Source organism: Chionomys nivalis, chromosome 17 (genome assembly GCF_950005125.1).
Source record: "Chionomys nivalis chromosome 17, mChiNiv1.1, whole genome shotgun sequence".
Classification (NCBI taxonomy): Eukaryota; Metazoa; Chordata; class Mammalia; order Rodentia; family Cricetidae; genus Chionomys; species Chionomys nivalis.
Genome location: NC_080102.1, coordinates 3,158,841 through 3,186,257, shown reverse-complemented (window position 1 = coordinate 3,186,257; position 27,417 = coordinate 3,158,841). Strand labels below are relative to the sequence as shown.

At 49.6% G+C, this 27,417-nt stretch overlaps 1 protein-coding gene across 4 annotated transcripts; it reads left to right on the top strand.

Annotated features, from left to right (window-relative positions):
* Positions 1-679: 679 nt before the first annotated feature.
* Ankrd46 (ankyrin repeat domain 46) lies at positions 680-25,868 on the top strand. 4 transcript variants are annotated; one of them, XR_009058493.1, is made up of 5 exons: positions 688-842; positions 18,934-19,269; positions 20,430-20,588; positions 23,946-24,998; positions 25,082-25,868. XR_009058493.1 is itself a non-coding variant. In XM_057792671.1 (4 exons), exons 2-4 carry the CDS (start codon positions 18,959-18,961, stop codon positions 24,160-24,162), a joined length of 687 nt encoding a protein of 228 aa, XP_057648654.1. In that variant the 5' UTR covers positions 680-753; positions 18,934-18,958; the 3' UTR covers positions 24,163-25,868. The 4 variants fall into 4 exon arrangements, 3 of the variants coding, with proteins under 3 accessions (XP_057648654.1, XP_057648652.1, XP_057648655.1); XM_057792671.1 differs by having other exon boundaries at positions 680-753; positions 23,946-25,868; XM_057792669.1 differs by having other exon boundaries at positions 23,946-25,868.
* The last annotated feature ends 1,549 nt before the right edge of the window (positions 25,869-27,417 follow it).

Here is a 27,417-nt window from a genome sequence, read left to right as displayed (position 1 = left end):
TCCTCTACCATCTGAGTTCTCGCCATAGTCCTTCGGTGAAGGAGATGGGAGATTTCCTCAAGCCAGGCCATAATCCTAAACATTTATTTGACATTGCCAGGAAAAAACTTAGACTGAATCTTGGTGCTGATGCCACCTTACAGGGTCCTCTGGTGGAATGGTTGGTGCTGGAATCCAGAGAAGAAACCATGAGCGTCTAGACGTCACCTCGGCTGTAAGACTGGAGAAAGGAACCTTGTGTGAAAGAAATGTTCCAGTAAACAGCGTGTCACCACTTTTTAGGTTTGGCTGCACACAGGTCATGGTAAGTCAAGTGTAAGCATTCAGTCCGAAAAATAAACAACCCATCAGGGTCCTATCTTAGAGCAGGACCGTTAGTCCTTATTGGCTAATGTGTCGGTTTGGATTTTAAACCTCTTCTCCGCAGTCAGAAACTAATCAGCTAATGCGCGTGGCACTTAATACATTTGGTTTTGTCTTCGAAATTTCTACTTGTGGAGAGTGGGTGTGCATTTAGGCGAAAGAACTCAAACTCGGGGGAAAAAACCTCTGCAGCAGCCTGATCCAGGGGCGGCCGAGTCGTCACGGGAGCCTCCCGCCTGCAGGGGGCGCGCCGGCACGTGGCGCAAGGCCGCTCTGTCCCGCGCGGGCTCCACCTCTGTGTCTGTCCGCGCTCCGCCCGCCGCCGCTGGAGAGGAGGAGGAGCTGCTGCTGCCGCCACCGCTGCTGCTGTCGCCGCTGCCTCGGGCGCAGGTACCAGGGCCGGGGCCGTGGGCAGCCGCTGGGCGAGAGCCGGTGATACCTGCCCTCCGGGCCCTGACGGCCGCTGGAGCCGAGCGCAGGTCCGATCGGCTTCCCCGCGGGCGATGCTGGCGGGAGGGCCCGGGCCAGGCCTGAGGGGTGGCGCCGAGTGTGCCCGCGGTTCTTCGGGAGTCCCTGGCAGCCCATGCCCCACCCCAGCCGGACAGCGACGTCCCAGCGAGCCCCCTCGGTGCAGAGCACAGTTAGGAAAAGGAAATCCTTAGCGGGTCACAAAGGAGTCCGCAGTCTGGGCGAGTGCAGGCGCGTGTGAGCTGCCCACGCTGTCACTGCCCAGGGTACCCAGGGTAAGACAGGGTTTGCACCCTTCCCGCCTGGGCCTCAGGTGATCATGAACTTTGACACTTGACACGCGTCGTTAAGAAAGCAGATCGTTTCGCTCCAGATTTCCCAAACTGCCGTGGGGAAGAGATTTATTTATTCCTTACAGTGTTCCACAGAATTTGGAATTGGCTGCAGAGTGTAGTGATAAGCATGCACCATTGAAGGGAGTAACACTGCTCAATTCTGCAGAAGGTAGCATTGGTACCTAGACACTTCCTAAGGCCGGGTCAGTGCTGTGACGGTTTTTGTTACAGTAACAGCTGACTGTCGTAGTCAGGTATAGTGCCCAGTGATGTCCCTTTTTTGACATCTTTGCCACAACACTAACGAGTAGTATTTCTAATTTGCGGATAAGGAGACTGAGGCACGGAGTCCAGATAGTTGGCACGGGATCCGAGTCTCCCAAGACCCCACCTCACATCCACTTCCTCATTACCTTCCAAACCTAATGCTCCTTAAGATTTTGTTTGTTCATACAATTTGTAGCCTGAAATGATTTCTTTAAGACTGTGTGTGGCAGTGTGGAGGAGCCTGTCCCTTTCGTTTAAAGGGAGTTTGGTGAGGAAACAGATTTGTCCTGTAAACCTTGTAGTGATAATAGAGTTAAACAACCCGGGTCCTCCTGCTTCAGTGTGGTCTGAAGGGAAGCAGGTCTGTCTGTTTACACAGGATAGCTGTAGTTGTGTCTCTACAGAAGTTCTAGTACGTTTACCTGGCACATGCAGTATTATGCCAAACCGAAGGATTTTTTCCCCTCCCACAGTAAGCTCATGTTTTACAGGACACTGGGGAGACATAGGAGAGGAGCTGCCGTGTGAGGAGGCGGGAAGGATTCAGGGCACATTCTGTGGAGCAAGGTCAAGGGTTTTCCGTGTGAGCCTGGAGATGGCTACTTCCTAGTCTCAGAGAGCGGGGCTTGTACAGTCTTCGTTCCTTAACTGTGGTCGGGATAAAATACCCCTACAAAGCAACATAAGGAGAAAGGAATCGTGAGGGTGGCAGGGACTTGAAGCGGCTAGTCTGTGACAGCCATGGTCCAGAGCAGAGAGCAGTGACCGGATGGATGCACGCTAGACTTCACCTCCCTTCCGGTCAGAGGCTCAGCTCCTGCAATGGTGCTACCCACAGGGCGGTCGATCCAACTGGCCTCACAGGGATGTCCAGAGGCCAACCTAATCTAGACACTTCCTCACTGAGACCCTTTTCCCAGGGGCTTCTTTATTGTGTTAAGCTGACCACTAATGCTAGCCATCATGGAGTCCCGACTCCTTAGCCGTACCCAGGATTTGAGTGTGTTGTCAAGGGTCATGAAGCACACATACAGCCTGTCTTCTGTGATGGGGCAATTCTAAGAACCAGGGGCATGAGGGTAACCCAAGTTATTGATCTAATGGAGCTAGCATTGTCTCAGAGAAAAATGGAGATATTTTATTATAGGGATATGGGAATGATGTTTTATTAAATATGGGGATATTTATTAATGGGGAAATATGGGGATCATTTTAAACAAAATTTTTTTAAAAATGGAAATATATTCAATTAGATGGTAACAATTACTAAGAAGAAAATAAAGCCGTGTGAGGGTAGGAAGTGCTTGGAAAGGAACGTTACAGTTTTACAGAAAGTCAGTACCGAGCGACTGCTGAAGTAGAATTGAGGGCGTGCAGGGCAGCCCTCCAGCTGTCAAAGGGAAAGTACCCGGAGAACATCAGTCTGTTAGCAGACTAACAAGGGGCCCACTAGGTCTGCGCAGAGGAAGGGACAAAGGGACAAAGCCTGAAGCCGAGTGGATGCTAGGGAAGGCTAGCTTCACTCATGTAGACGGAAATGCTAAGAGGGATTTGAGCAGAAGGGTGAGAGGGCCCGACTTAATGTGTGCAGGCCTGACTGTCAGCAAAGACAAAGTCAGAGAGGCCAGGTAGGAGCTACCGTAGTCATTCACTGATCCAAGACCCCCTCCTCCATGGATGCCTGAATCCTTCAATAATGCTGAGTCCTGAATACAGTGTGCTGTTTTCCTTTATATACATCATATGATGAAATTAACAAAGTAGGCACAGTAGGAGATTACTAACATTAATAAAATAGGACAATTAATAGCATGCTACAATAATCATTACATGCATGGTCTAGAGAGATGGCTCAGTGGTTAAGAGCACTGGCTGTTCTCCCAGAGGTCCTGAGTTCAGTTCCCAGCAACCACATGGTAGCTCACAGCCATCTATAAGGGACCCAATGCCCTCTTCTAGTATGCAAATATGCATGTAGACAGAACATACTCATATACATAAGTACATACATCTTTTTAAAAAATGCATGCATATGGCTCTGCCTGTTTAAAAGTACATGTGTTCGCCATCTCCTTGTGGGGTCTGAGGTGGTAAAATGCCTGCATGATGAAATGAAGCAGGGTGGAGGCTATGGCCATTGCAACATGGGTCACAGGCATTGCGATACCGATACCGCGGCAATCGATCTACGCTAGTCCAGGAGTCTGTCAACAGGACCTGCTGAACAGAGGGGTGAGTCATGCCTAGGCTGGGTCAGAGATGGCTGCGTAAGATTTTGTCACACTGTTTGGAATGGTGTGTGCTTTAGAACTTATGAATTCCTTCTGGAATTTTCCATCTCACAGAAGTTTGGTAGCTACAGTTTTGTTGACCAATTTTTATTCAATATGACAAAATTTCTGATATTTAAATAAGTTGAAAAGAAGAAAGATGTATGTTATTTCCAACTTAGAGATTTTAGTCCGTCGTCTTCGCTCTGTGGCTTCTAGAGCCTTTGTAAGACAGAACATCACAGAGGTGGGAGCAGGTGGCAAGGCTGCTCGTCTCGTGGGGACAGGCAGCTGAGAGAGTCACTCGCTTGCAGTGACTCACTTCCCCAGCTGGACCCACATGTGGAAAATCTCACACTCCCCAAATAGCCTCTCATCTGGGAAACCAGGCCTTGAGCCTTGGGTGGGAACACTTCATGCCCAGACCATGACAGGTTAGCGTCAGGAGCTGTGGCATCTAGACCAAGGAAATGAGAATGGAGCCGTGGAGCCTTTTACGTTCGGTGATTGATGTGATTAAGAACAGTAAAGTCACTGGGAGATCAGGCTGACCTGGGCAACACAGAGACACTGTCCAATTATATACGTGAACGAAAGGCCTTTGTCACAGACCCCATGCCGTTACATGAAAAAGAACTATACTGTGCCCACACTTTGTGTAGTCTAGATGACTGACAGCCAGAGCTAACTTTCTTTCTTTTTTTTTTTTTATTCTTTTTTAATTAAAATTTCCAACTGCTCCCCGTTTCCCATTTCCCTCCCCCTCCTCCCACACATTGCCCCCTCTCCCCACTCCCCTCCCCCATCCCCACTCCTCTTCTCCTCCCCCCAGTCCATTCCCCCTCCCTCTCAATACTGAAGAGCAGTCCAAATTCCCTGCCCTACAGGAAGACCAAGGTCCTCCCACTTCCATCCAGGCCCAGGAAGGTGAGGCCAGCTGGACTGGGACTGAATAAGCATGGGTTGAAACTGGACTCTCTGAACATGGCGGACAATGAAGGCTGATGAGAAGCCAAGGGCAATGGCACTAGGTTTCGATCCTAATACATGAACTGGCTTTGTGGGAGCTTAGCCTGTTCAGAGCTAACTTTCTAAACCAGTGCCAGGCCCAGATGGATGCATGACTGAATTCTGTCAGACATTTAAGGAAGAGGTTAACCGGTTCTGAGAAGCCTCTTTGTGGTGAATGCCTACCTCATTCTATGAGACCGCCATTCCCCTGCCAAAACCTCACAGCAATTAGAAAACTACAGGTGTACTAATCCTCCACAAGTATTAGCAAATGAAATGATCAGTTTATATAGGATTATACAGCAGCATCATTAGGCCAGAGAAGGGAAGCCCGGGGTCACAGTAGATGCTTAGCAATGCAGCCTTCATTGGCTGAAGGAACCTCAGTAAAGAGTAAAGAGGAACTTGTCAGTTTGAGAAGGAGCATCCACACGCCCTTCAGCCGCCATTGTACGCAGTGGTGAAGCTCTCCCACGAGGTCAGACACGGGGTAGACGTCTCTCTCCACTGCTTTTCAGTGCAGTGGATGTTCTGCCTGGCTAGCTACGGCAGGACATAAAGAGTACAGGAAAAGTACAAGACGGAAGAAATGCAGGTTGTGTGGTCATCTGTGCAGAGACTTGTATCAACCAGCTCCTAGAAGTGATGCACAAGGCTGGGATGCAGCCTCCGTACAGGAAAGCTCTGGGCCACCTTCCAAAGACAGCATGGAAGAAAGGAGTAAGGAGATGGATTTTATTAAAATTAGATTTTTTTTTCATGCCCTGGGAAAGATGCCCTCAAATGAATGACATCAAATGAAAGGCAGGTGGGGAAAGAACGGACTGGAAGGACGTATTGGTAAAAGATGCACGTGATAAAGGGCTGTTACCTGAAATGTAGGAAAATCTTAAAACTGAACGATTAGAATGTAACCCAGCTGAAATGGGCTAAAGACTGTGGCGATTAGCTTTGGTTTTGTGTGTGTGTGTGTGCGCACAGATGTCACACCTGTGGAGGTCAGGGCACCTCTGGAGCTGCTTTGTGTGTGTGTGTGTGTGCACATGTCACACCTGTGGAGGTCAGGGCACCTCTGGAGCTGCTTTGTGTGTGTGTGCACAGATGTCACAGCTGTGGAGGTCGGGCACCTCTGGAGCCCTGCGCTGAGCAGCTCTGTTGTTTCCTCTGAGACTGGGTCTCTGTGCAGCCCTGGCTGTCCTGGGACTGCCCTGTAGGCCAGGCTGGCCTCGAACGCAGAGATCCCCCTGCCTCTGCCTCCTGAATCCTGGGATTAAAGACGTGATGGTCAGTGGCATTTATTTGTTTGTTTTATGAGATTGTGATATAATTCCATCATTTCCATCTTTCCTCCCTCCAAACCTTCCCTGCTCTCCTTCAAATTCATATCTATGCATGCTGAGCCGAGGACATGTTTAAGGAGCATTTGATTAGTTGCAGTAGGAGGACCTCCCTATTGTGGGTGGCACATTTTCTAGGCAGATGTTCCTCTATGTGTAGGAGTGGAGAGAGCCTGCGTTAGTTCATCGCTGCTGCTCGTGGCTGTGGGGGCAGTGTGGCCAGCTGTGTCCAGCCCCTGCTGCCTGGAACGGCGAGGCAGATGACCTCTGTCCTGTAATTGCTTCGGTCAGGGTTTCGTTCCAGCACCAAGAAAGGACATCGAGGCAGAGACCTTAGCAAACACCATCCAAGAGGATAGAAACGTCCGATGAGCATAGCGTTGTCAAGGGAATGCAGCCCAAAGCAAAGCTTAGGCGTTGCTCTCCACCTAGTTAAATGCTTAAAATCCAGAGCGTGGATAGCATGGGATGTTGGCAGGAGCCTTGACCAGCAGCCTGCTAACATGGTGCTTGGTTGTAACCCCACCATGATGGGAGCCAAGGCAGAGACAGGAGCACCAGGAGGTCATGGCCAGCTTCCACTGCATCGTAAGGTCGAGGTTGACTTGAGCTATGTGGCAGAACTTTGCCTTAAAAGACGAAAGGCTAGGAACGTAGTTTAATGATTGCATGTTTGACTGTGTGCAAGACCCTGCACCACGAAACAAAGTATAAATTCCCAGGGTCGCATTCATTACTGATGGGAAAGTAAAATAGTAACAACCCACACTGCAAGAGTGTGACCCTTCTTACAGAACTGCGTATTTCTGCCACACAAGCCAGAAGTTGTATTCTTTGGTAGAACTTCAAAACATGTCCACACAGAAACCTGGACATGGGGATTTACAGCGCCATTGCTCAAACATGGGCAAACGTGGAATCAAGCAGTATGCTCTTCAGTAAATGAACGGGTTAGCTGACTGGTCCATCCACACAATGTCCTATCACCCGGTGCTGAAAACAGAGACCAGTGACCGGGTGAAACAATAGAAGGTGCTGATAAGTGTGGGGGAGGACCGTGCTGACCCTCAGAGGCCCACGTTGAGTCTGGCTGACAGGACCGTGCATTGAGGCCAGCTGACTGGAGGACTGTGCCGACCCTCAGATGCTGGCCTTGAAGCTGGTTGAAGAGATTTAGCACAGTTTTGCTGGCAGGTGTCTTGTTTGGGGTTATCGGGGGGACTAGAGCAGAGACTGGGGGATGTAAAAGAACCATCTGTAAAGTGGGGATTAGGAATGCTGGGTTAGAGTCTGGGTGGTGGGAGTTAAGTCCAGGAAGGGCATCGAAGATGGGAATGGGGATGTCACACACCTGAAGTCACCTGGTAAACAAGAATTAAACGCTAAACAGAAGAACGGTGGCATGGGGATCTGTGAGCACTGCCGGGAGGGGCTTTTACTGGTTGCCATGACCTGAAAGCAGGCTTTTATCTCTGTCTCCTCCAGGCTTCTGTAGACGAGGTACAAAACATTTTGATTTCAGATCATTTTCCAAAATCCAAAACTTGTGCATTTAGAGATGTAATTTGTTCCATGTATTTAAAAATAAGAAATGTATTATAACATTTGAAGCCTATGAGGTCATTGCCTTTTGAAAGCCTTTTGAAGAACAATTTTCGTGTCACGGTGATCTTTTCCGAACAATGTGGTTCTCTTGAGTGCCAGAACAAAAGTTGAAAGCAGCAGTTGTTCAGACTTTAAATAAAGAACTGCTGAGTGTTTTAGTTTGTCATGCCCTGGTGACAGGTCATACAGAGCATTTTAAAAGTGAGGACGTTTACCATGTTACCGCCGGCCTCCTTAGTGTTAGTCACAGAGCACATGACTAAATACTGGCTTTAGGAGATTGTGGGTAAGAACTGGAAGAAAGATGAAGTGTGTAAAGTAGCTCTAATTGGTGTCCGTGTCTTCACTGGACACCATGCGGGCCGGAGGCCATTTTTCAGCACTGGAGGATGCTTCCTGGAAGACAGTGGCTCTGAGTGCAGCTGTTGAACCGTGAGACCTGCAACTAGTGAGCCTTTCGCCCCTGTGCTGCCACAGTGACCGGTCTATAAAGATGGTTCCTAGGGCAGAGGGAGGCTGGGAAGATGGCTCAGTCCCATCCAGTGCCTCTGGCCTAGGTATACACACGCACACACGTCAGTCACATGGATTCAGTGCCTCTGGCCTAGGTATACACACGCACACACGTCAGTCCCAGGGATCCTGTGCCTCTGGGCTCGGTACACACATGCACACCTCAACACTACCCCACCTCATGTGCATCATGGGAGTAGAGGCCTGCAGCCTCTGCTCCCATCTCTGAAAGGTTCCCAGAGCTCTCTGGGAGACTGTTTGCCACCCTATTAGAAGAGACCTAGTAGGCCGGCTCTCAGTCAGAACGACATTGCCGTGGCTGTTTCTCGTCCACTTGAGATGCTTATCCTGCCGGAGAAACTCTGGAAACTCCTGGTCCTGTTCTGCCTCGGGGTCTTGGCATTCCCCGCTTTCCGCCCCACCGAGTATAGTACAGCATGTAGACAGTCCTGTAATCTTGTTTTTATTCCCATAACCTGATCTTGGAGATACAGGAAAAAGAAAAAAAGATTGTTTTCCTTTTTTTTAAAAAAATATTTATTTATTTTGTATACACATGTATGCCTGCATGCCAGAAGAGGGCGCCAGACCTCATTACAGATGGTTGTGAGCAACCATGTGGTTGCTGGGAATTGAACTCAGGACCTTTGGAAGAGCAGACAACGCTCTTAACCACTGAGCCATCTCTCCAGCCCCCTGTTTTCCTTTCTTAAATCCAGCTCGCTATACTCCTTCCTGCCTTCACTGTCTGGTACCCGCTCACCTCGGGCTCCAGCTGTAAACCATCCTCACCACCTGTGTGGAGGTCCTGCCCAACGTGGGGGTCGGTTAGTGATACCATTTTAAATGGCTAGTGGGCGAAGCTGGCTCCTCAGCCTCTGCTGCTTTAGGTGTGTGCGACCAACCAACAGAGGCTTCCAGGGCAGTGTGTGGCTCCAGTGGAATCTGTAAGAGTTGCTGGGTTTAGGGTCTGTGGAGGTCTCCTGATGGAGTAGAAAAGTCCCCAAAGCTGTGGAAGGAAGATGCCCCTTGCCCCCGTGTCATTAGGATGGAGGGTTTGCATGAAGGAGGGGGCCTCCAGCACCCATGTGTGTTCCAACTCTGGATTTTCACATTCACAGTAAGAATTATGAGTTACTGAGATGGACAGACAAACCCAAAGGCTCTTCCCTTGCTTTACGCTGGTGCCAGATATAAAGGTGAACTTGAAGATGAGGTGGGTGGCATACCACAGCCCAGGGACTCAGGAGGCAGAGGCAGGAGGATCTGGGGTCTGAGACAAGCCTGGTGTCTAAGGCCAGACTGCAAAACTAAACTGAACGGAGGACAAGATGGCCACAAGGTGGCGCTGTTGGGCCGTTTGCGCAGTGCTGTTAAATCTGCTGTTTGCAGTGTAGATCACGACCTGAAAGGAGTCCTTGCTGTGAGAATTTCAAACACCACTATGATTACATAGTAACGATTCTAGAAAACAGAGGTATTAAACGGTCCAAACTAGCAGTGATTACTTTTATGAAAATTATTTGGAACTTATTTAAATCTATTATCTTTTCTAAAAGTTGAGTTGTGAGTAAACTTTAGTCATTAAAGCAATAAATACTATAAATATTGCCAGATCACATCAGACATCCCTGGTTAGTGTTTTTGGTTTCTTGTTGGAAGCGGAAAAAAGTTGGGTAAGGGTTCAGTTGTTATCCCAGACAGTAAGAAATACTTGGGAACAGCAAGTCCAGGAATTCAATCACTTCCTGTAAAGTAGAGGATATTTCCAAAGGTTTTTTAGCTGTTTTTCCACAAAAACTTACTTTGTATTCAGTGACAACAAGGTTGCTTCGGAACACTTGTGCCCGGCGCTTCCTGTGGAGCAAGGGACACTGCAGGCCTCCATTGTTCTTGGGGGAAGGAGGCTTTGGAATGTGGAGGCCAGGCTCAGACCCTCTGATGGGAGGATTGCCAGTTCCTGTGTGAGACACAGTGACCTGATGTTTCATCAGACAGAGAAGTCATGCCCGTGTTTGACACGCAGGGTCTCTCTGCAGAGCACATGTGTTGTTTCCAAAGCAGTGCCTGCTGCATGATAGTTTAGTGCACGTCAGATGTTACGATTTGTGTGTTACTGGTGAGACGCGGCCTTTTGAAGAGTATCATTCAGGGCTGGAGAGATAGCTCAGCGGTTAACAGCACTGCCTGTTCTTCCAGAGGTTCTGAGTTCAGTTCTCAGCAACCACATGGTGAGCCTGGGCCACATGAGGCCGTGTCTCAGAAGGGGGAAATAGGACTAAAATGTTAGAAATGCCACAGACTGAATTCTCTACACATTTGGATGTAGAGTGAAAATATGTCTTGCCTGTAGATCTGTGTTCATCTAAACATTGCTTATTTTGAGTGTCCGTTTTTAATGTCAGAAGACAACGCTAATGTCTTCCTTCCCGTGCCTTGGGCTGTGCTCAGAGGACTGCCCAGTTTCTTCCCCAGCATGCTTATACCAGAACCTGCAGATTATGGTCAGCTGTCCCTCCTCTGAGCGCCCACAGTGGCTGCTCTTGCAGAGGACCTGAGTTTGGTTCTCAGGACTGGCTCAGGAGACTCACGGTCTCCTGTAGTTCCTGATCTAGGGTATCTGACAACCTCCTCTGACCTTCAAGGGCACCAAATGCATACATATTTTTTTTTAAAAAAAAAAAATCTGTTTTTAAAGGAAAAAAAATGAACCACAAATGAATAGTTGCATAATTAGCTTTATTTAGGAGAGATAACTCAGAGCTTACAAGTTCACATTTTAACCAACAGTAGGGTCGATCAATAGAAATTTAATCCCCAGGCACTTCTAAAATAAGAGTCCTAAAAATAAAAAAATAAGCTTTTAAATCAAACTTGGTTTAAGATGAACCACACACCAGACTTGAAGCTTTCACAGTGACACCAAGCTTGTTGTCGCTGTTTCGGCTGAGCCGTAAAGAGAGGAGCCGCGTTCACAGGCACAGCCAGCGTCACCTGGGCACCGAGCTGGCACCGAGCCTCTGCCAGGATATTCAGACAAATGGCATCCATTTCTTGCCCACTAGAAACGTGGTGTGAAGTTGTATGACCACCACGAGCAAGTTGCAAAGTTTGTTGTTCCTTCCACAGAACATGCTGGGGTTCGAGTCGGGGTCAGCGCTCCCCCAGAGATCCCCATTCCCTAAGCATGAGTTTTGCATGGATGGTTTGCTCTAAATTTCTTGACTGAATGTACAGAGTTGCATGGGCAGTTAGAAATACTGTAACCTAGGTCTGAAGCTCCACTCTGCCCCAGCAGGGCAGTGATGGACCCACTAACACGGCTGGGCCTTGGAAATGGTTAAAATCACTGTTAGGAAGAAGAGCCTGAGGAGATCGCAGAGTCCCCTACATGTTCCCTTGCCTGAGATCTGTGGATCTGTGTGGACGTGGGTTAGGAACAGTCGCTGCTCACTGGAGATCTGTGGATCTGTGTGGACTTGGGTTAGGAACAGTCGCTGCTCACTGGAGATCTGTGGATCTGCGTGGACTTGGGTTAGGAACAGTCGCTCTCACTGGAGATCTGTGGATCTGCATGGACTTGGGTTAGGAACAGTCGCTGCTCACTGGAGATCTGTGGATCTGTGTGGACTTGGGTTAGGAACAGTCGCTGCTCACTGGAGATCTGTGGATCTGTGTGGACTTGGGTTAGGAACAGTCGCTCTCACAGGAGATCTGTGGAGCTGTAGATGCAGGGTTATGGGCAGTCATTTGTTGAATTATCTTGTTTCATGAAATAACCAGGCTAGCTAACAGATAAAACAATTATATTTTTATTTATTATAAGGGGCAAACTCACCAAACTGGAACGGAACAAGAAGTCAAGGTCAGCTGTGCTGCTGGGGACCCACAGAGAGGTGCACCTGGGTCCCAGAAAACCACACCCTAACTTGGTCCCACCTCTTAAAGATAAAGGTTGACAAAGATTCCCATCAGTCATTGCACAGTGTCAGGATTTGATGACTTCCTCAGACTCTTGCTGGTGGCTCGTTAAGGTTATATTCTATCTGGAAGCCCCTGGATTCCTTTACAAGGATGACAGTAACTAGTAGGACGTAGAAAATCCAGGTGGGGTCGTGGGCCCTCCTGGCCTCCAGTCTTTGTTTACATTTTGCTCCTGTGTCTTAGCTTTAACCGCCTTGCAGTTGCCCGGTAGGTATGATGTCATCAGTGCATTTGGTCATGCCTTTCCCAGTGACTTTGAAAGTGAGAAACAAATCGATACAGTATTGTTGTTGGCTTGGGTATGGAAACAGATCTAAGGTCATCAGCACAGTTCGTACTAAAACAGAGCATCTTCCTTTGCTGCCTGACCACGGAGAATTTGATCCTAGACCTTCTCCACATTGATCCGAGGCTGCAGGTCCAGAGTTTGGGTTATAAATGGACAAGTGTATTGGGTGGAACTTTCCGTCAACCGAGTGCCTCTCCAGCTTCCACCCAGGACTCCTGCTGGGTTGTTGTTTGGGTTCAGGGTTCAGGTCAGAGCTGGTTGGCATGGGGGGCAGCTAGCTGACTGCTTCACCCCAGAGTGAGAGGCGGTCAGCACCGCACAGGCAAGAGTTCTAACTGTGAGGCTGCACCCCAGCCCACCCCAGACTTGACTCCGTACTCCTGTGACAGTATCCACATGTCTGTGCCCATCCAAGGACCAGCCCTTTAAACCAGGGCCCTCGTGAAGGGCGGGGTGCTCCCTGGGGCTCGATGCCTCCACTGCAGCTGCTCATGTTTTCAGGCCACCGTGTTTGACTCTACAGAGCCAGTTCTTCCCCACCCTGACATTCCCCGCCCCCGCCCCCACCCCCACTAGAAGTCACCTCATTGCTGGAGGCCACTGTTACCAAGAGACCAGTGTGCTTTGCCTCAGCTTGGAGGGCCCTGTGCTCATCATGGAGGGCCCTGAACTCAGCCTGGCGGTCATGGGGTCCGAGGGCCGAGCCATACGGCTAAGGAGCCCAGCTGGCTTTACTCCCAGGCAGCATAGTGCCAGGCACGTTCCATGGTGGCCAAGGCAGCTTCTAGTAGCAGGAAACCTGGCTCCGTGGTTGTGCGGTTGCCCCTCATGTGAGCCGGGCTTCACGTCTCCCTTCCTGACTCCTCCACTTCACAATCAGCCCTCGTTGTGTGGACTTGACTTTCAGGTCCACGTTCAGGGGTGGCATTCGAAAGCTGTGAGCCGACTGTTCACACCGAGTTGTGCCCCTAACTTTGCACTGGGATGGGTACATGCTTGGTCCTACAGAGCCCCATAAGTAGCTCGACCCTCAGAAAAACGACCTCAAAGATGGCTTCGTTATGTTCTTTTTTGCGTGGGAAAGATGAGACCATTGGACCCAGCAGTCTTTCAGTCAGTTTTTAGGTTTTCCTACACATCAGTGGTTATGTTCCTAACCATTTATCTAAGAGAAAAGAAGAAGCGGCTTCACACAACCTTTAATCAATTCTTCCAGCAGCTCCAGCGTGCGGGTGGCTCCATAAGTGAAGGAAGGGGCTGCTGCCTAGCCTGACAACCGCTTTAGACCCTGGTGGAAGGGAAGAACAGAAGTTATCCTCTGCTTCCCTCACGCACGCCATGGTGCTCCGCGGCAAATACAAATAAGGCAATACCATCCCTGAAAAGCCCTGCTGAGTAAAAACTGCTGTCGCAAACCGAGTGTCCTTCAGTAGCACGCTCATCGTGAACAGCCATGGTCTGTCTGTCACAAGGCTCAGCACTCAGAGTAAAAGGGCAGCCGCATGCACAACCTTATATGAAAGAGACTTGTGCCAAGTAAAAAGGAGCCAGGCAAAGGCCCACGTGTGGTGCTGTGGTGTCGCTTACGTCGTTCTCTCCAGTGATTCCAGAAGTGGAAGGCACACAGTGACTTCTCAGGCTGAGAAGATGGAAGGAAGTAGGAGTGGGCTGGGCCCAGGGTTAGGAGCATTGCTGCTCCCACAGAGAACCAGGATTTCATTCCCAACCCTCGTGTGACAGCTCACAACCATCTCTAGCATCCTCTTCTGGCCTCTGTGGGCACCATGCATGTAGGTAATGCTCAAGCATGTATGTGTGCATACACGCAGACGCATGTGCACTCAGGCAAAAACATTTATACACATAATAAAAATAAATAAGTCTTAGAGACAAAGCAAGAGCAGCATGCCAGCCCCTAGGGTTGTGAACACTGTGTTTGCACTGTGTCAGTGCTAACTGTAATGTCCTGCATCCTGAGTGAGATGTCCTACTGCGGGTTTGTGAGGTGCTGCCGTCAGGGAAACAGGAAAGGAGACATGGGGTCTCCTGTGTTATCTTACAGGGGTCTATAGGTGTCTCCAAATAAATTTAATTATAAAGTCCCAACCCCTGGGACAATAGTTAACTTGAGTTCTGGTTTTTATTCAGTTTTGGGGAAGGTACACATTTCTAGTGGTTTATGTATGAATTGAGGTTGTTGGGGTAGCTGTTCTCCTGTAATTCAGGCTGATGTGTTCATGTAACATTAAACTCACCTAGTTCCGATCTGCAATTTGGACGGTGTACTTGGTTACCAGCACTGGTATGCCAGAAAGGCTGACCTGGCTTTTCCTGTAGACCAGAGGGGACAGTAGGATGTCTGGGATGTAACTGTGTGGTTTGTCATTGTCCTGTGATATGAGTTCACTTTAGAACATCCCCTCTTACCTTTCACCCTGAGAACTCAGGCCGAGTCCGTGCTCGAGAGACCACAGGTGACAGCCCGCTTCGCCTCTCAGGACGAGCGATGAAGAGCGCTCAGAGCAGTTGTGCGAGAGAATCGAGTGAAGTGGAGCAGACAGGACGTTTCTCCAAATTCATATGGAGCCCAGAAAACTAGAAGCAGCGGAGGGCCCCGTGTACTAGCGTGTCTTCAGAGTGTCATCAGGGTGTCTCAGGGTGTCTTCATCATGTTTTCAAGGTGTCATCAGGGTGTCTTCTTCAGGGTGTCATCAGGGTGTCTTCTTCAGGGTGTCTTCAGGGTGTCTTCTTCAGGGTCACCATCCAGGGCCTGGATCCAAATTCTGTGGCCCTGGAACAGTGAATGAGCCAGAGTTAAAGGTTAGCCTCACATATGTTGATCGTTCTGGGTGCATTGCTGATTTCTTTGCCAAACCTTATTAGGAATTCAACACAGCTCTGGGGGCCACCAAGGAACTATCTTACTCTCACCTGAGGTGTGTTCTGGGGCAGACTCCTTCATAGCGTGTGACCCTCACTGAACTGCATCCTGCACTAGGGCAAGTCCCCTCCCTGACCAAGGGGAAGACGCTGTCTGCCTGTGGAGTCTTAACTGGGGCTGAGGTCAAGCAGTTCCTCCAGGACAGAAAGGGACCAACTTCCCTTCCCACCTCAGCAGACAAGAAGGGCCACATCCTTACCCAGCCCTGGGCTACTCCAGAAGATTCCCAGTGTGCATGCCTGAAGGCCTGAGTCAAAACACTAAGTAGATAGGTTTTAAGGATCATTTTTTTTTTTTTTTTTTTTTTTTTTTGGTTTTTTGAGACAGGGTTTCTCTGTGGTTTTGGAGCCTGTCCTGGAACTAGCTCTGTAGACCAGGCTGGTCTCAAACTCACAGAGATCCGCCTGTCTCTGCCTCCAGAGTGCTGGGATTAAAGGCGTGCGCCACCACCGCCCGGCTAAGGATCATTTCTTACAGGGTGTAGCCAACATGCCTTGTCTTTTGGAAAACACTTGGAATATACTCTCTTATTACCCAGACAGTTTGTGTTAGGCTTTGTTTGTTTCTGTGACTAGTGCAGAGGGAAACTAGAGAATGCGCCCACAGAACTGTTAACTGTTTTATTAAATGAATTCTTAAGATGGAATTAAGTCTTTCATCTGAGTGAGAAGACAAGCACTATGTGGAAACTATGCCTTTTTAAGTTTTTAAAATACTTTTCTAGACCTATTTTAAGTGTGTGACTGTTCTACTCCCATGTTTGTCTGTGTACCACGTACGTGTCTGATGGCTCACAGAGGTCGGAAGAGCGCACTGGGTTCCCTGCAGCTGGAGTTCTGGATGCTGTGAACCACCACGTGGGTGCCAGAACTGACCTTGCTCTTATTTAAGAGCAACAAGTGCTTTTTTTAATTTATTTTTATTTTAGGTTTTGTCTGCAAATGTGTCTGTGTGAGGGTGTCGGATCCTCCAGTACTGGAATTACAGGCTCCTGTGAGCTGCTGTGTGGGTGCTGGGAACTGAACCCGGGTCCTCTGGAAGAGCAACCAGTGCTCTTAAATGTTGAGCTAACTCTCCAGCCCTGGGGATTAATTTTTAAGAATTTATTATTTCATCAGGGTGGTGGTGGCGCACACCTTTAATCCCAGCACTTAGGAGGCAGAGACAAGTGTATCTCTGGATTTGAAGCCAGCCTGGTCTACAGAGTGAGTTCCAGGATAGCCAGGGCTATACAGAAAAACCAAAATAAATAAATAATTTATTACTTCGAGCCGTTAGGGGAGGCTGAGGCAGGGAGGGTTTGAGGTTGAGGCTAGCCTGAGCTACATGCGTCACGAGACTTTGGTCCTCATGCTGTGCTACAGCCAGTGTTCTTCATCTTGACCTCTGTCCAGGGCTGTCCTTACCAATTGCTCAACCTTGGTGTTGTTCTGTGTCCCTCTCCGGAAGGTCCCCTCTTCTGTCACTGTTCTAGGTCAAGATCCTATCATTTTCTGTCCATTGACTGATTGCTTGCCTCTAGTCTTTCCTGTCTGACCCTCTACATTCCTGTCCAGGTCATCTGTCTGAAAGCCCAGGAAGACTGCCGTCCCTGTAGGGACTATCATGGGAAGTCGGGTAGTAAAGCTTACCTTGATTTTGCTATGGTCATGTAGCATTCAGTAAACATCCCATGTTGATATCTGCTCAGAATAAATCCTCAGGATGTATGGGCTGATGCCTGCCTCAGAGCCAGGGGCAGCCACAGAGCTCTGGAGTCAGGCATTCCAGGCTGGAGAGCTGAGAACCCTGACAGACTCAGTGCCCATGGGAGAGGAAGTTAAAGCTGGTCGAGTACCCTGTACCATTCGTGTTCCAGAAAGACTTCACCTGAGAAACTGTGTGAACGGGCCTACTCTCTAGGGGCTGGCGAGATGCTTCAGAAGGACAGGTTGTGCACAGCCAAGCTTGGTGACCTGAGTTTGGGGCCTGGGACTCACGTGGTAGAAGGAGAGCACCAACTCCCACAAGTTGCTCTCTGACCTTTACACACGCACCATGGCGTGCACACATGCATTGTGCACAGATATGCACACACGATAGATAAATAAATGTTTTCTAAAAAGAGCCTGCTCTGTAAATGCCCTGTCTGCCTGTTTTCTCTTCAGAAGTTCAAAAAGTGAAGCCGGAGCTTGAAGCCAAAGTGTCACGTGGCTGAGGCACACCTGTGGCTGAGGCACACCTATGGCCGAGGCACACCTGTGGTTGAGGCACACCTGTGGTTGAGGCACACCTGTGGTTGAGGCACACCTTGGCTGAGGCACACCTGTGGCTGAGGCACACCTTGGCTGAGGCACACCTGTGGTTGAGGCACACCTGTGGCTGAGGCACACCTTGGCTGAGGCACACCTGTGGTTGAGGCACACCTGTGGTTGAGGCACACCTTGGCTGAGGCACACCTTGGCTGAGGCACACCTGTGGTTGAGGCACACCTGTGGTTGAGGCACACCTTGGCTGAGGCACACCTGTGGCTGAGGCACACCTTGGCTGAGGCACACCTGTGGTTGAGGCACACCTGTGGCTGAGGCACACCTTGGCTGAGGCACACCTGTGGTTGAGGCACACCTGTGGTTGAGGCACACCTTGGCTGAGGCACACCTTGGCTGAGGCACACCTGTGGTTGAGGCACACCTGTGGCTGAGGCACACCTTGGCTGAGGCACACCTTGGCTGAGGCACACCTTGGCTGAGGCACACCTTGGCTGAGGCACACCTGTGGCTGAGGCACACCTGTGGCTGAGGCAGGGCAGTGCCGGGCTCGGCTTAGGCCTTCTCAGGCGTGGTGTCTCTGGAGCACCAGTGGGACTTGGTGCTGGAACTGCATGTCGCGTGCCTGATCTCCAGGACATTCGGGCTACAGGACCACGTGGAGTGGGGATTTGGGTGGGACTGGGAACAGCTGCTGCTTTGACCTGTCCTCCTCATCGCTGTTCTTAGATACCAGGAGTGTGATGAAGTCAAGTACTGAGATGATGGTAAAGCAGAAGATGGTTCATTCTGTAAAAATCTTTTGACTTAATGATGATTTTAAAATCTGTCTGTTTATCCCTTTAGCTTTTAAAAATGGCGTCTTAAGTTTTGCCTGAGATCTGACGTGCTCTGGGTTAAAGGCGTCACCATGTCGTGTCTCCTGTAGAAGTTATACAGCACATGCGTGAAGAGCAGTCACCGCTGCTGGGCGAGGCGCCGCAGTGTTGCGCTGTGCTGTGTGGACGGCTGCTTCAGAGCTGACAGCTCACGGTGTCTCTGACAACGAGTTCTCTTTTAGCTTCAAAAATATTTCAACACCTTTTTGAGATTAAAAAGTAAAAGAGAACTTTACAGTAATTTAACACCATTTTGATCTGGCAGATGTGAAAAAAATAAAATAAAAATCTTTTAGTGGGCGATAAAACGTAATTGGTGATTTTGTGGTTGTTGTTGTGTGGTGAGGAAGAGGCTAGGAAGCGCAGCCATGTCTCTGACCGGCTGTCTGACCTCGGCGATGTCACCTTTCTCATCTCTCGCTGCAGGAGTGTCCACCCGCCACATCCAACCATGTCCTACGTTTTTGTCAATGATTCTTCACAGACTAATGTGCCCTTGCTTCAAGCCTGCATTGATGGGGACTTCACCTATTCCAAGCGGCTTTTGGAAAGTGGCTTTGACCCCAATATCCGAGACAGCAGGGGCAGAACAGGCCTACACCTCGCCGCGGCCCGAGGGAACGTGGACATCTGCCAGCTGCTACATAAATTTGGTGCTGACCCACTGGCCACAGATTATCAGGGCAACACTGCCCTCCACCTGTGTGGCCACGTGGACACCATCCAGTTCTTAGTCTCCAATGGACTCAAAATTGATATTTGGTGAGTTCTTTGCGCCTCTGAAGCCGGGTCATTTCTTCCTGTGAGCTGGGGTCTCATCACCCGCTGGTCTGTTGTAACAATGAGTTCAGAAAGTCATCGAGGACTGAAGCCTTTATAGGGGAGTGTGGGTATACCAGGCCAGCCCTGGAGCGTGTGTGCATGTGTGTGCGTGCGCGTGCGTATGTGTCTAAGAAATAATAGCTGGTTTCTGTCAAGTAACTGTAAAGTGTAAGTCAGCAGAAGCAGGAGAAGGCTGCTCATCAGCTTGTTATAAACTCACGGTAAGTTCTGCTCTAGTCTCATCTTCATTTTCTATTCATTATTTTTAAAATTTTTTCATCCGATTGTTTCTATGTTGAGCACTTCCGCCCCTGCCCCAGCCCTTCCCTTTTTCTTTTTACACATGGAATAGGTAGGTCAAGAGGTCACCCAGGTTGTAAAAGGATGGGACTGAAATTGGACCTAGTTCCTCTGCAGAGCTGGCCTCATCGGAGCCCTGGGGCCTGCATCCTCCTCAGGCTGCAGTTTGATGACACGGTGCAGCTTTGGTTGTTTGACCCAGTAAGCCTGCTCTCTTGTGTGGGAAAGGACAGTTCATCTCAGCAGAGCTTGAACTTTTAGCTGCAGCTTCTTGCTGCCCTGGTGTGCTGCGGCCATGGCCACCTGGATCAGCGTGCCCCCAAATATTTCTATGACAGCAGGCAGAGTGGGACAGGAGCCAGTGTGATTTGAGGTCTGTTCTGTTTTTCTTAAACATTTTATATATATGTATATAAGCATGTATGTGTGCAAGTATACATGAATATATATGCATAATGTATACAAAGACTGAGTCTAGAGGTATGTGTGTGCACACATACATGTGTGTACACATGCATATACTCACAATGTGTACAAAGACTGACTAGACTTTCCAATTCATCCTTAGGGTATTCTCTTTTCTCTTTTATTTACTGACATTTGTTCTTTATTTTTTCTAAATGTTCCTTTCCTGGAAGGACAAATCCAGTAGTTCAATGATCAGTTTCTGGCTTGCTCAGGTCTGCTCTGGGGTTGATTTCTGAATCATTGGCCCACGCTTTCCTCGCTGATAGCGGCCAGTGGGGGCTAGCCGCGTGGCATGGCCACCGCGCTGACTTTCTCCTTGTGGCCTTTTTCAGCAACCATCAAGGTGCTACCCCTTTAGTTCTGGCCAAGCGCCGTGGCGTGAATAAAGATGTCATCAGGTTGCTGGAGTCTTTGGAAGAACAGGAGGTGAAAGGATTTAACCGAGGTGCACACTCGAAGCTGGAGACCATGCAGACCGCAGAGAGCGAGAGGTACGGAGGGTGCAGCTAATCAGCAGCCCTGGGCCCCTCTGTGCTCAGGCGCAGAGCTGTTTCCCTGAGCTGCTGCCTGTCACTTCATCTATGTGCTGTGGCTTCAGATTACAGTTGCAAAACTTGACCAGAGTATCCGTGGCCACAGTGTTCCGTTAGCTTCGGCACAGAGCCCGTGTTAGAGAAGAGACAGGTAAAAGGGTTAGAGGGAAGGGGCTTCCAGATTTGAAGTGTGGGTCACAAGAGTGGGATTTATTAAAGAGAGGTAGACAGACTGGCGGGGTAGCATCCGAGGAGCAGATGGTCATCTCACAGGACGGTGGCGAAGCGCTGGGGGGTGAGCAGGGAGGAAGACTGCGAACACTGGCGATCCTGTGCCAGACGCACACCTGTACACAGCGCTCACAACTCAGATGAAAAGAGTAACTTTCGCATGAGTTGGAAGTGATGAAATTTGGGCTTCTGTCTATAACCAGAGCTCAGATGTGGTGGCCGGTGAGGTCCCCAAATCTGACCACTTTTCATCTGGTCATGTGTGGTGGGAGCAAGGTTAGGTCGGTCTGAAGGGCTGCAGGGTGGGCTGCCCTCTGGCCGGACAGCTTGGCCGGCCCAGCCAGTCGCCTGACCATGGAGTGCCGTGGAGTCTGGTGGGCCGCCGTGGTGTTTCGGCTTTTTGCAAGTGAGGTCAGTGCTGTCAGCTCGATGGTGTAGTACACACCGTCCCCTCCCAGCATACACGCCGTCCCCTCCCAGCTTCCAGAGGGAACAGCGGAGAACTGGTGTCCGGTTACCCAGGCCTCCAGTTGTGGGTCCCATACACCATTGGGCCACGACGGCCAGCACTTCACGGCCCACCTCTGACGCCTTCGCAGCCAGGCCACCTTCCTTCTTCCTGTGCTGCCTGCCAGGTTGCACACTCTCGCTTAGCTCTGCTCTGTTAGTTACTTAAGTGCTTTCTGTTGCTCTAAAGGAGCTGCAGGGTCCTCACTGAACTGGTGAAGCCCCGAGCTTTCCAGAAGCCAACAAGCAGGGAGCGGGGAGTCAGACACTCCTGGCCCTTCTCACTCTGCAGGGAGGAGAGTTCACAGGCCAAGGGCACTTTTAGCAGTGGTTAACTCTGCCTCTGCAAAACAATGGGAGACGTAATTTCATCTTCCTGTAAAATAATAGGTTACTTTAAGCTTCTTTTAAAGATTTACGTGTGTGTCTCTCTGTCTGAGTGTGCGTGCATTTGTGTCTGCTGCTCTGCATGTCTGTGCACTAGTGGAGAGGCCGGAGAGGTTCTGGGTGTCCATCAATCGCTCTCCACTCAGGGCCTCCCCTGAACCCAGGGCTCGTGTTTTCTCCACTTCTCCCTTCCCTTGGAGCTAGGGTTACAGGCACGTGTGGGGTGCCTGGCCTGTTGGTGGGTGCAGGGATCTGAGCCCCAGTCCTCATGATCTCACACAGTGCTCAGAGTGGCTGTACACTTCTCCAGCCCGAGCTTCTCGACGGTGAAGAGCATGCAGAATGCATGTTTCTCTTGATGTGTTTGGAGAACCCATTTTTGATACTGGCCAGTAGGACTCTTTATCAGAAACACACCTGGCCTTATTTTGCCTGTCACGATTGCTAATTAACTAAGGTGTGATTAGTTGTGTGAGCAGCTTGGGCGCAGCGTTGATCCCTGCCATCCAACTGCCTGTCAGGGGGTCTGTGTTAGAATCAGCCCTGTGCACACGGAGCTCCCGAGTGTCGGTTAGTAACACTACTGCTGCACGGTTCTCTTTCCTGCTCCATTCCAGTGCCACCAGAGCTGAGATTAATTCCATTCAAAAACGACTTTATAAAATACAAATCAAAAGCACAGGTTTTTTGACATAGAACTTAACTGCGGACAGCTGCAGTGGGCTGTCAGTGGCACTGTGAGGCTGTGGGGAAAGTAGACCCCTCTGGAGACAGCATAGGAGAGTGGGCCACTGTGGAAACCGGTCTGACCGCTTGTTAACACTTACACAGTTACCATGTGACCCAACGGTTCCACTTCTCGGCACACACCGATTGCTCATCAGCGAAAGGAAGCATAAACGTTACCTGTTTACCCAAGAGAATGTTACTCTGCTGTAAAAGTGAGTAACGTATTGGCAGATGCTAGGGTCAGGATGGATACCGGAAAATGCTCTGTGGGAGAAGCCAGACATGAAAGGTCACAGCCTCTTTATTTTGTTGGTGTGCAGTGTCCCAGATAGGGAAATTCACGGGGGGAAAGTGGGTTAGTGGTTACGAGGGTCAGGGAGAACAATGAGGGTGATTAATGGGTATAGTCTGAGCCCAGCAGTGGTGACATGCCGAGAATTAGACGGTCCACACTGTGAAAGTCTCAGAACCACTGAGTTGCATAATTAAAAGATGAATTTTAGCCAGGCAGTGGGGCCATGACTTTAATCTCAGCCCTAAGAGACAGAGACAGGAGGACCTCTGACTTCCAGATCCTCCAGGGCTACATTAAAAAGAAGAAATTTTTAGCATGAATCCTGTCACTAGAGTGGAGGGAAAATACAAAGGGATGAGCCAGGCAGTGGCCTTGTCGTGTAACTGTGACCACCTCCAAGGCGATGGATTTACTGTGCTCTTCTCCACGGGCTCTGGGAGACATAGGGAGACTTGTGTGGGAGGACCTAAAAATCAAGTTAGCTCCCCTTCTCTGGATATTATTCTAAACTCAGTTTTCTTCCTTTAAAAAGGTATTTTATGTGTATGAATGTTTTGTTGCATGTATGTGTGTACATCACGTGTGCAGTGCCAGCTGAGGCCAGAAGATCCCTTGAAGCTGGAGTTCCAGCAGCTGTGAGTTGCCGTGTGGGTGCTTCTAAAACAAGAGCTTGGGTTAATGTCTTGCTGGAGACAGGCGTTTGACCTATTTTACTGTCTCTGCTTGGGGATCTTTCAAAACTTTTTTTTTTTTTGACAGCTTCATACATGCTTGCAATGTATCTTGATCATACTCATTCCCCGGTCCACTTTAGTAATCTTTCAGCTCAGGCAGACGAAACTTCAAGGCCAAACTCAGGGTCTTTGTTTTGACTTCTCAAAGTGCACTCCACTCCCCGACACCCTTTGGGACATCCTGACTAGGAGTTTTAACTTGCCTGCTGGAGTGAACCAGGGATCCAGTCATCGAGGTTTATCAGTTTGTGGCCTAAGACTGATACACGGATTCTCAGGAATTTGTGGGCAGTATATTGCTGGGCCAGTGTATCTCTGCAGAAAGTTCTCCAGTACAGCACCAGAGGGCTAGCCTTCTCGGACCGTAGCTTGTCTTGCTCCATGCTTTACGGGTAAAGTGTGTTTTCACGCCCCTTTCTCTTCCTCCCGCAGTGCCATGGAAAGCCACTCTCTGCTCAATCCCAACCTGCAGCAGGGCGAAGGGGTCCTGTCCAGCTTCCGGACCACGTGGCAGGAGTTTGTGGAGGACCTGGGCTTCTGGAGGGTCCTGCTCTTGATCCTGGTCATTGCTTTGCTGTCCCTGGGCATTGCCTACTATGTGAGCGGGGTACTGCCCTTCGTGGACAACCAGCCTGAGCTGGTGCACTGAGGGCCCAGAGATGAGGCAAGGCCCGTCAGCGTTGGTTCTTAGAGTATTCTCAGCGCAGCAGCGAGGGCTGGTTTTCGTTTGGATTTTTACTTACCGTGACTCTTCAGGAGAATGAAGTGTTCCTTTGAACTCGCCCTGTGGTGGGGTTACCCTGCATCCCAGTGCTACCTCGGACTGCTGCAGCCTGGGTTTAGGGACCATCTGCCCCAGGCTTGTCACACCGGGGACCCCACCCTGAGGGAGGAGCAGTGACCCCCAGAAAGCAGATTGGTTTTTTCTTTGATTCTGTTTTGTCCATGGATTTTGTCAGAGCCGAAAGTGAAACTTTTGACTTAAATTTTGAATTTTTTCCCTCACAACCTAAATGGCAAATTAGAGCTGTCAGACTCTGAGTTTTAAAGACTGCTTTCAAGCTACTCACACGGCCAACATGAAGTCTTTTCTTTAACATGGATGATTTGATCTAACATTTGGTTGCCGTGGGACAATTCTGATTCATTCTAAACTGATGGCAGCATCTGTAAAAATCAGCCTGTAGAGTTCACTACTCAGTCCCCAGACTCCTCCCACTTTAGTTTTGAGATGTCCTACTCAGAAACCATCAGAAACCCTTTGTAGTGAGTGATCAGTAGAGGAAGAATCCTACCCTCCACTGTCACCATAACGTCTGTCCTGTCAGCCCGCTGGGTGTCACGGTTCATCACAACTAACCCTTGGTCCCAGGGAACGCCGTCTAGGTCAGCGAGTGTCTGACAGCGGAGGTGGAGGAGTCTGTCTGCCTCCAGAACCCTGAACGATGTCATGCTGAAGTCAAGGTTCCTGTCTGCCGTGTGTAGGTGCACGGTGCTGGAGTCATGGTTCCCGTCTGCCGTGTATAGGTGCACGGTGCTGGAGTCATGGTTCCCGTCTGTGTGTGTAGGTGCACGGTGCTGGAGTCACGGTTCCCGTCTGTGTGTGTAGGTGCACGGTGCTGGAGTCACGGTTCCCGTCTGTGTGTGTAGGTGCACGGTGCTGGAGTCACGGTTCCCGTCTGTGTGTGTAGGTGCACGGTGCTGGAGTCACGGTTCCTGTCTGTCTGCTGTGTGTAGGTGCACGGTGTGATAGGGATCTGGACCCCAACTACATGGTGGCCTCTTAGAGTGTTTGGAAGCCCTTTGCCTGCGGTTCTGTAATATACAAGTCATGTTTTATGTTATTATTGAGGCTTAATAATTTTTCATTAAGTAAAATCTGAAACCCAAGGTAAAGACCTGGTGGTTTTGCTTTCTGTAGCAAAGATGCCACTAGTTGACTCTGGAAAGTGGGCCCGTCCGCCAGCCTCTGGCTTGCTGGTGTTTTCTCCTCTGCTTTTAGACACCAGGTATCGACACTTCCTCTCACGTGGCTGTGTCCTAGCTAAAGGAACTGCTTCCCAGCCCCTGATGTCAGAATCAGCCTGCAGAGGCTTACTCCGACTTGATCCTGTTTGGTGGGATGCAAGGAGGGAGAGCAGGTGTCTGCCTGGAGGCCAGTAGAAGTCAGGTTCAGAGTGCGTCCAGAACAAAGCACTTTAGAAGTAGCTTCCCTTAGATCTGGATGTCTGGAACATGTAATGCGCTGCATCTGAGGTCCCTGCTTCCTGCCCCATGCTGGTTTCTTTGCATTGTGTATTCTGCATTATTTGTTCAGTAATAAATAATAAATTTATTGCACCAATAAATGCAGTTATAAGTCCTTGGTCTCCACCCATTCAGTGTATCACGTTTTGGGATTCGGGAATGGATTGCAGTTAGCTGTTTTCAAAGCCAAGTGTTTCAAGCCCTGGTGTAGACACACAACAAACGTAACTGCCTCAAGTGTTCCTTCAGACACAGCCTCGGTCTATGGCCTGTGGAGACTGTTCACAGAACAAAGTGTGTCAGCCACAGGAACCAAAGTCCAAATTGAAAGCTACATGGATCAGGAAATGTATTAGTTCATGTCACTAGAAGGCCAGCAGCTGGGTAACCCCCAACGCACGCACACACACACACACACACACACAAAATCTTTAACACACACACACACACAATCTTTAGCTTATGTGCTCTGGCCTCTGCCTTCCTGTTGCTGGGTCCTCGGGCTGGTTCTGGGGTGTGGGCCGAAGTTTTGGGTTGCACCCATGTCTGAGACTAGTCCAAACTCTTTTACTTTTAAATTTTATTTTATGCATATAAGTGTTTTGCATGCATTTACATCAGTGTGTCACATATATGACTGGTGCCTACGGAGGCCAGGAGGGAGCATTGGGTTCCCTGGAACTGGAGTACAGGTTGTGAGCCACCATCTAGGTGCTGGCAATTGATCCTGAGTCCTTTGAAAAATCAGCCAGTACTGCTAACCACTGAGCCCTCCCCAGCCCCAGTGGGGTATTTTCTTGCACACCTTAAGCTGGTTAAGAGCCCTCTGTGGCCCCATTCCAGTTCCTGCCTCAGCTTCCTTAATTTATGGGTTGTAACCTGCAAGAGGAAACAAACCCAGTCCCAAGGACTCTGAGACAATTGGCTCCCAAGTCCAAGGCTAACCCAAGCCGCATCGTGAGACCCAGACACCAAAACAGACACTCCAGACCTCCCCTCCATTGCACCTCAGTGCCTGGCAGAGCCCTTCCTGGTGTTTCCCCGTGTCCTCCACAGCTTTTCCAGCCTCTGAAGAGACTGTGAGTGGAGGAGAGAGCGCAGCACACAGCTGGCTTGCTCAGCAGCCACTCCCTGGGGATGGTGGTGTGTGCAACAGGCTCCTCCTCTCTCTGTAAAACCCCTTTCTTGTTCTACCTTTTCTCTGTAAGGATTTATTCTCCTCTCCTTCCCCCACAATGCTGCTACCTTGGCTTGGGCATCGTTTTAAAATGTCTGGATTGGTTTAAGGATCAATTTAAAAATAATTTTTTTAGGAAAATGATTTTCTGGACTTATTGCAAATGCATGCATTACTATTTCGCTGGCTGTGGTGGTGCACACCTTTCATCCCAGTGCTCAGAAGACAGAGGCAGGCAGATCTCTGCGAGTTCAAGGCCAGCCTGGTCTATAGAGCGAGTTCCAGGACAGCCAGGTGTTGTATGTTTTACTCCTTTGACTTTTTAAGGGGCCCGCCGCCCAGCTCGCAAATATAAACGCCCAGCCTTAGCTTGTCTTGTTTCTTACCAGCTTTTCTTAAATTATTCCGACTAACTTTTGCCTCTGGGCTTTTCTCTTTCTCTATTTCTGTAGCCCTTCCTTTGCTTCTTTCTCTGTGGCT

Excerpts from the sequence above, each read along its gene's own strand:
- Ankrd46 (XM_057792671.1), top strand. The coding sequence starts at position 18,959 with ATGTCCTACGTTTTTGTCAATGATTCTTCACAGACTAATGTGCCCTTG. Across the intron at positions 19,270-20,429 it reads GGACTCAAAATTGATATTTG|CAACCATCAAGGTGCTACCC; the intron begins GTGAGTTCTTTG and ends GGCCTTTTTCAG. Across the intron at positions 20,589-23,945 it reads CAGACCGCAGAGAGCGAGAG|TGCCATGGAAAGCCACTCTC; the intron begins GTACGGAGGGTG and ends TTCCTCCCGCAG.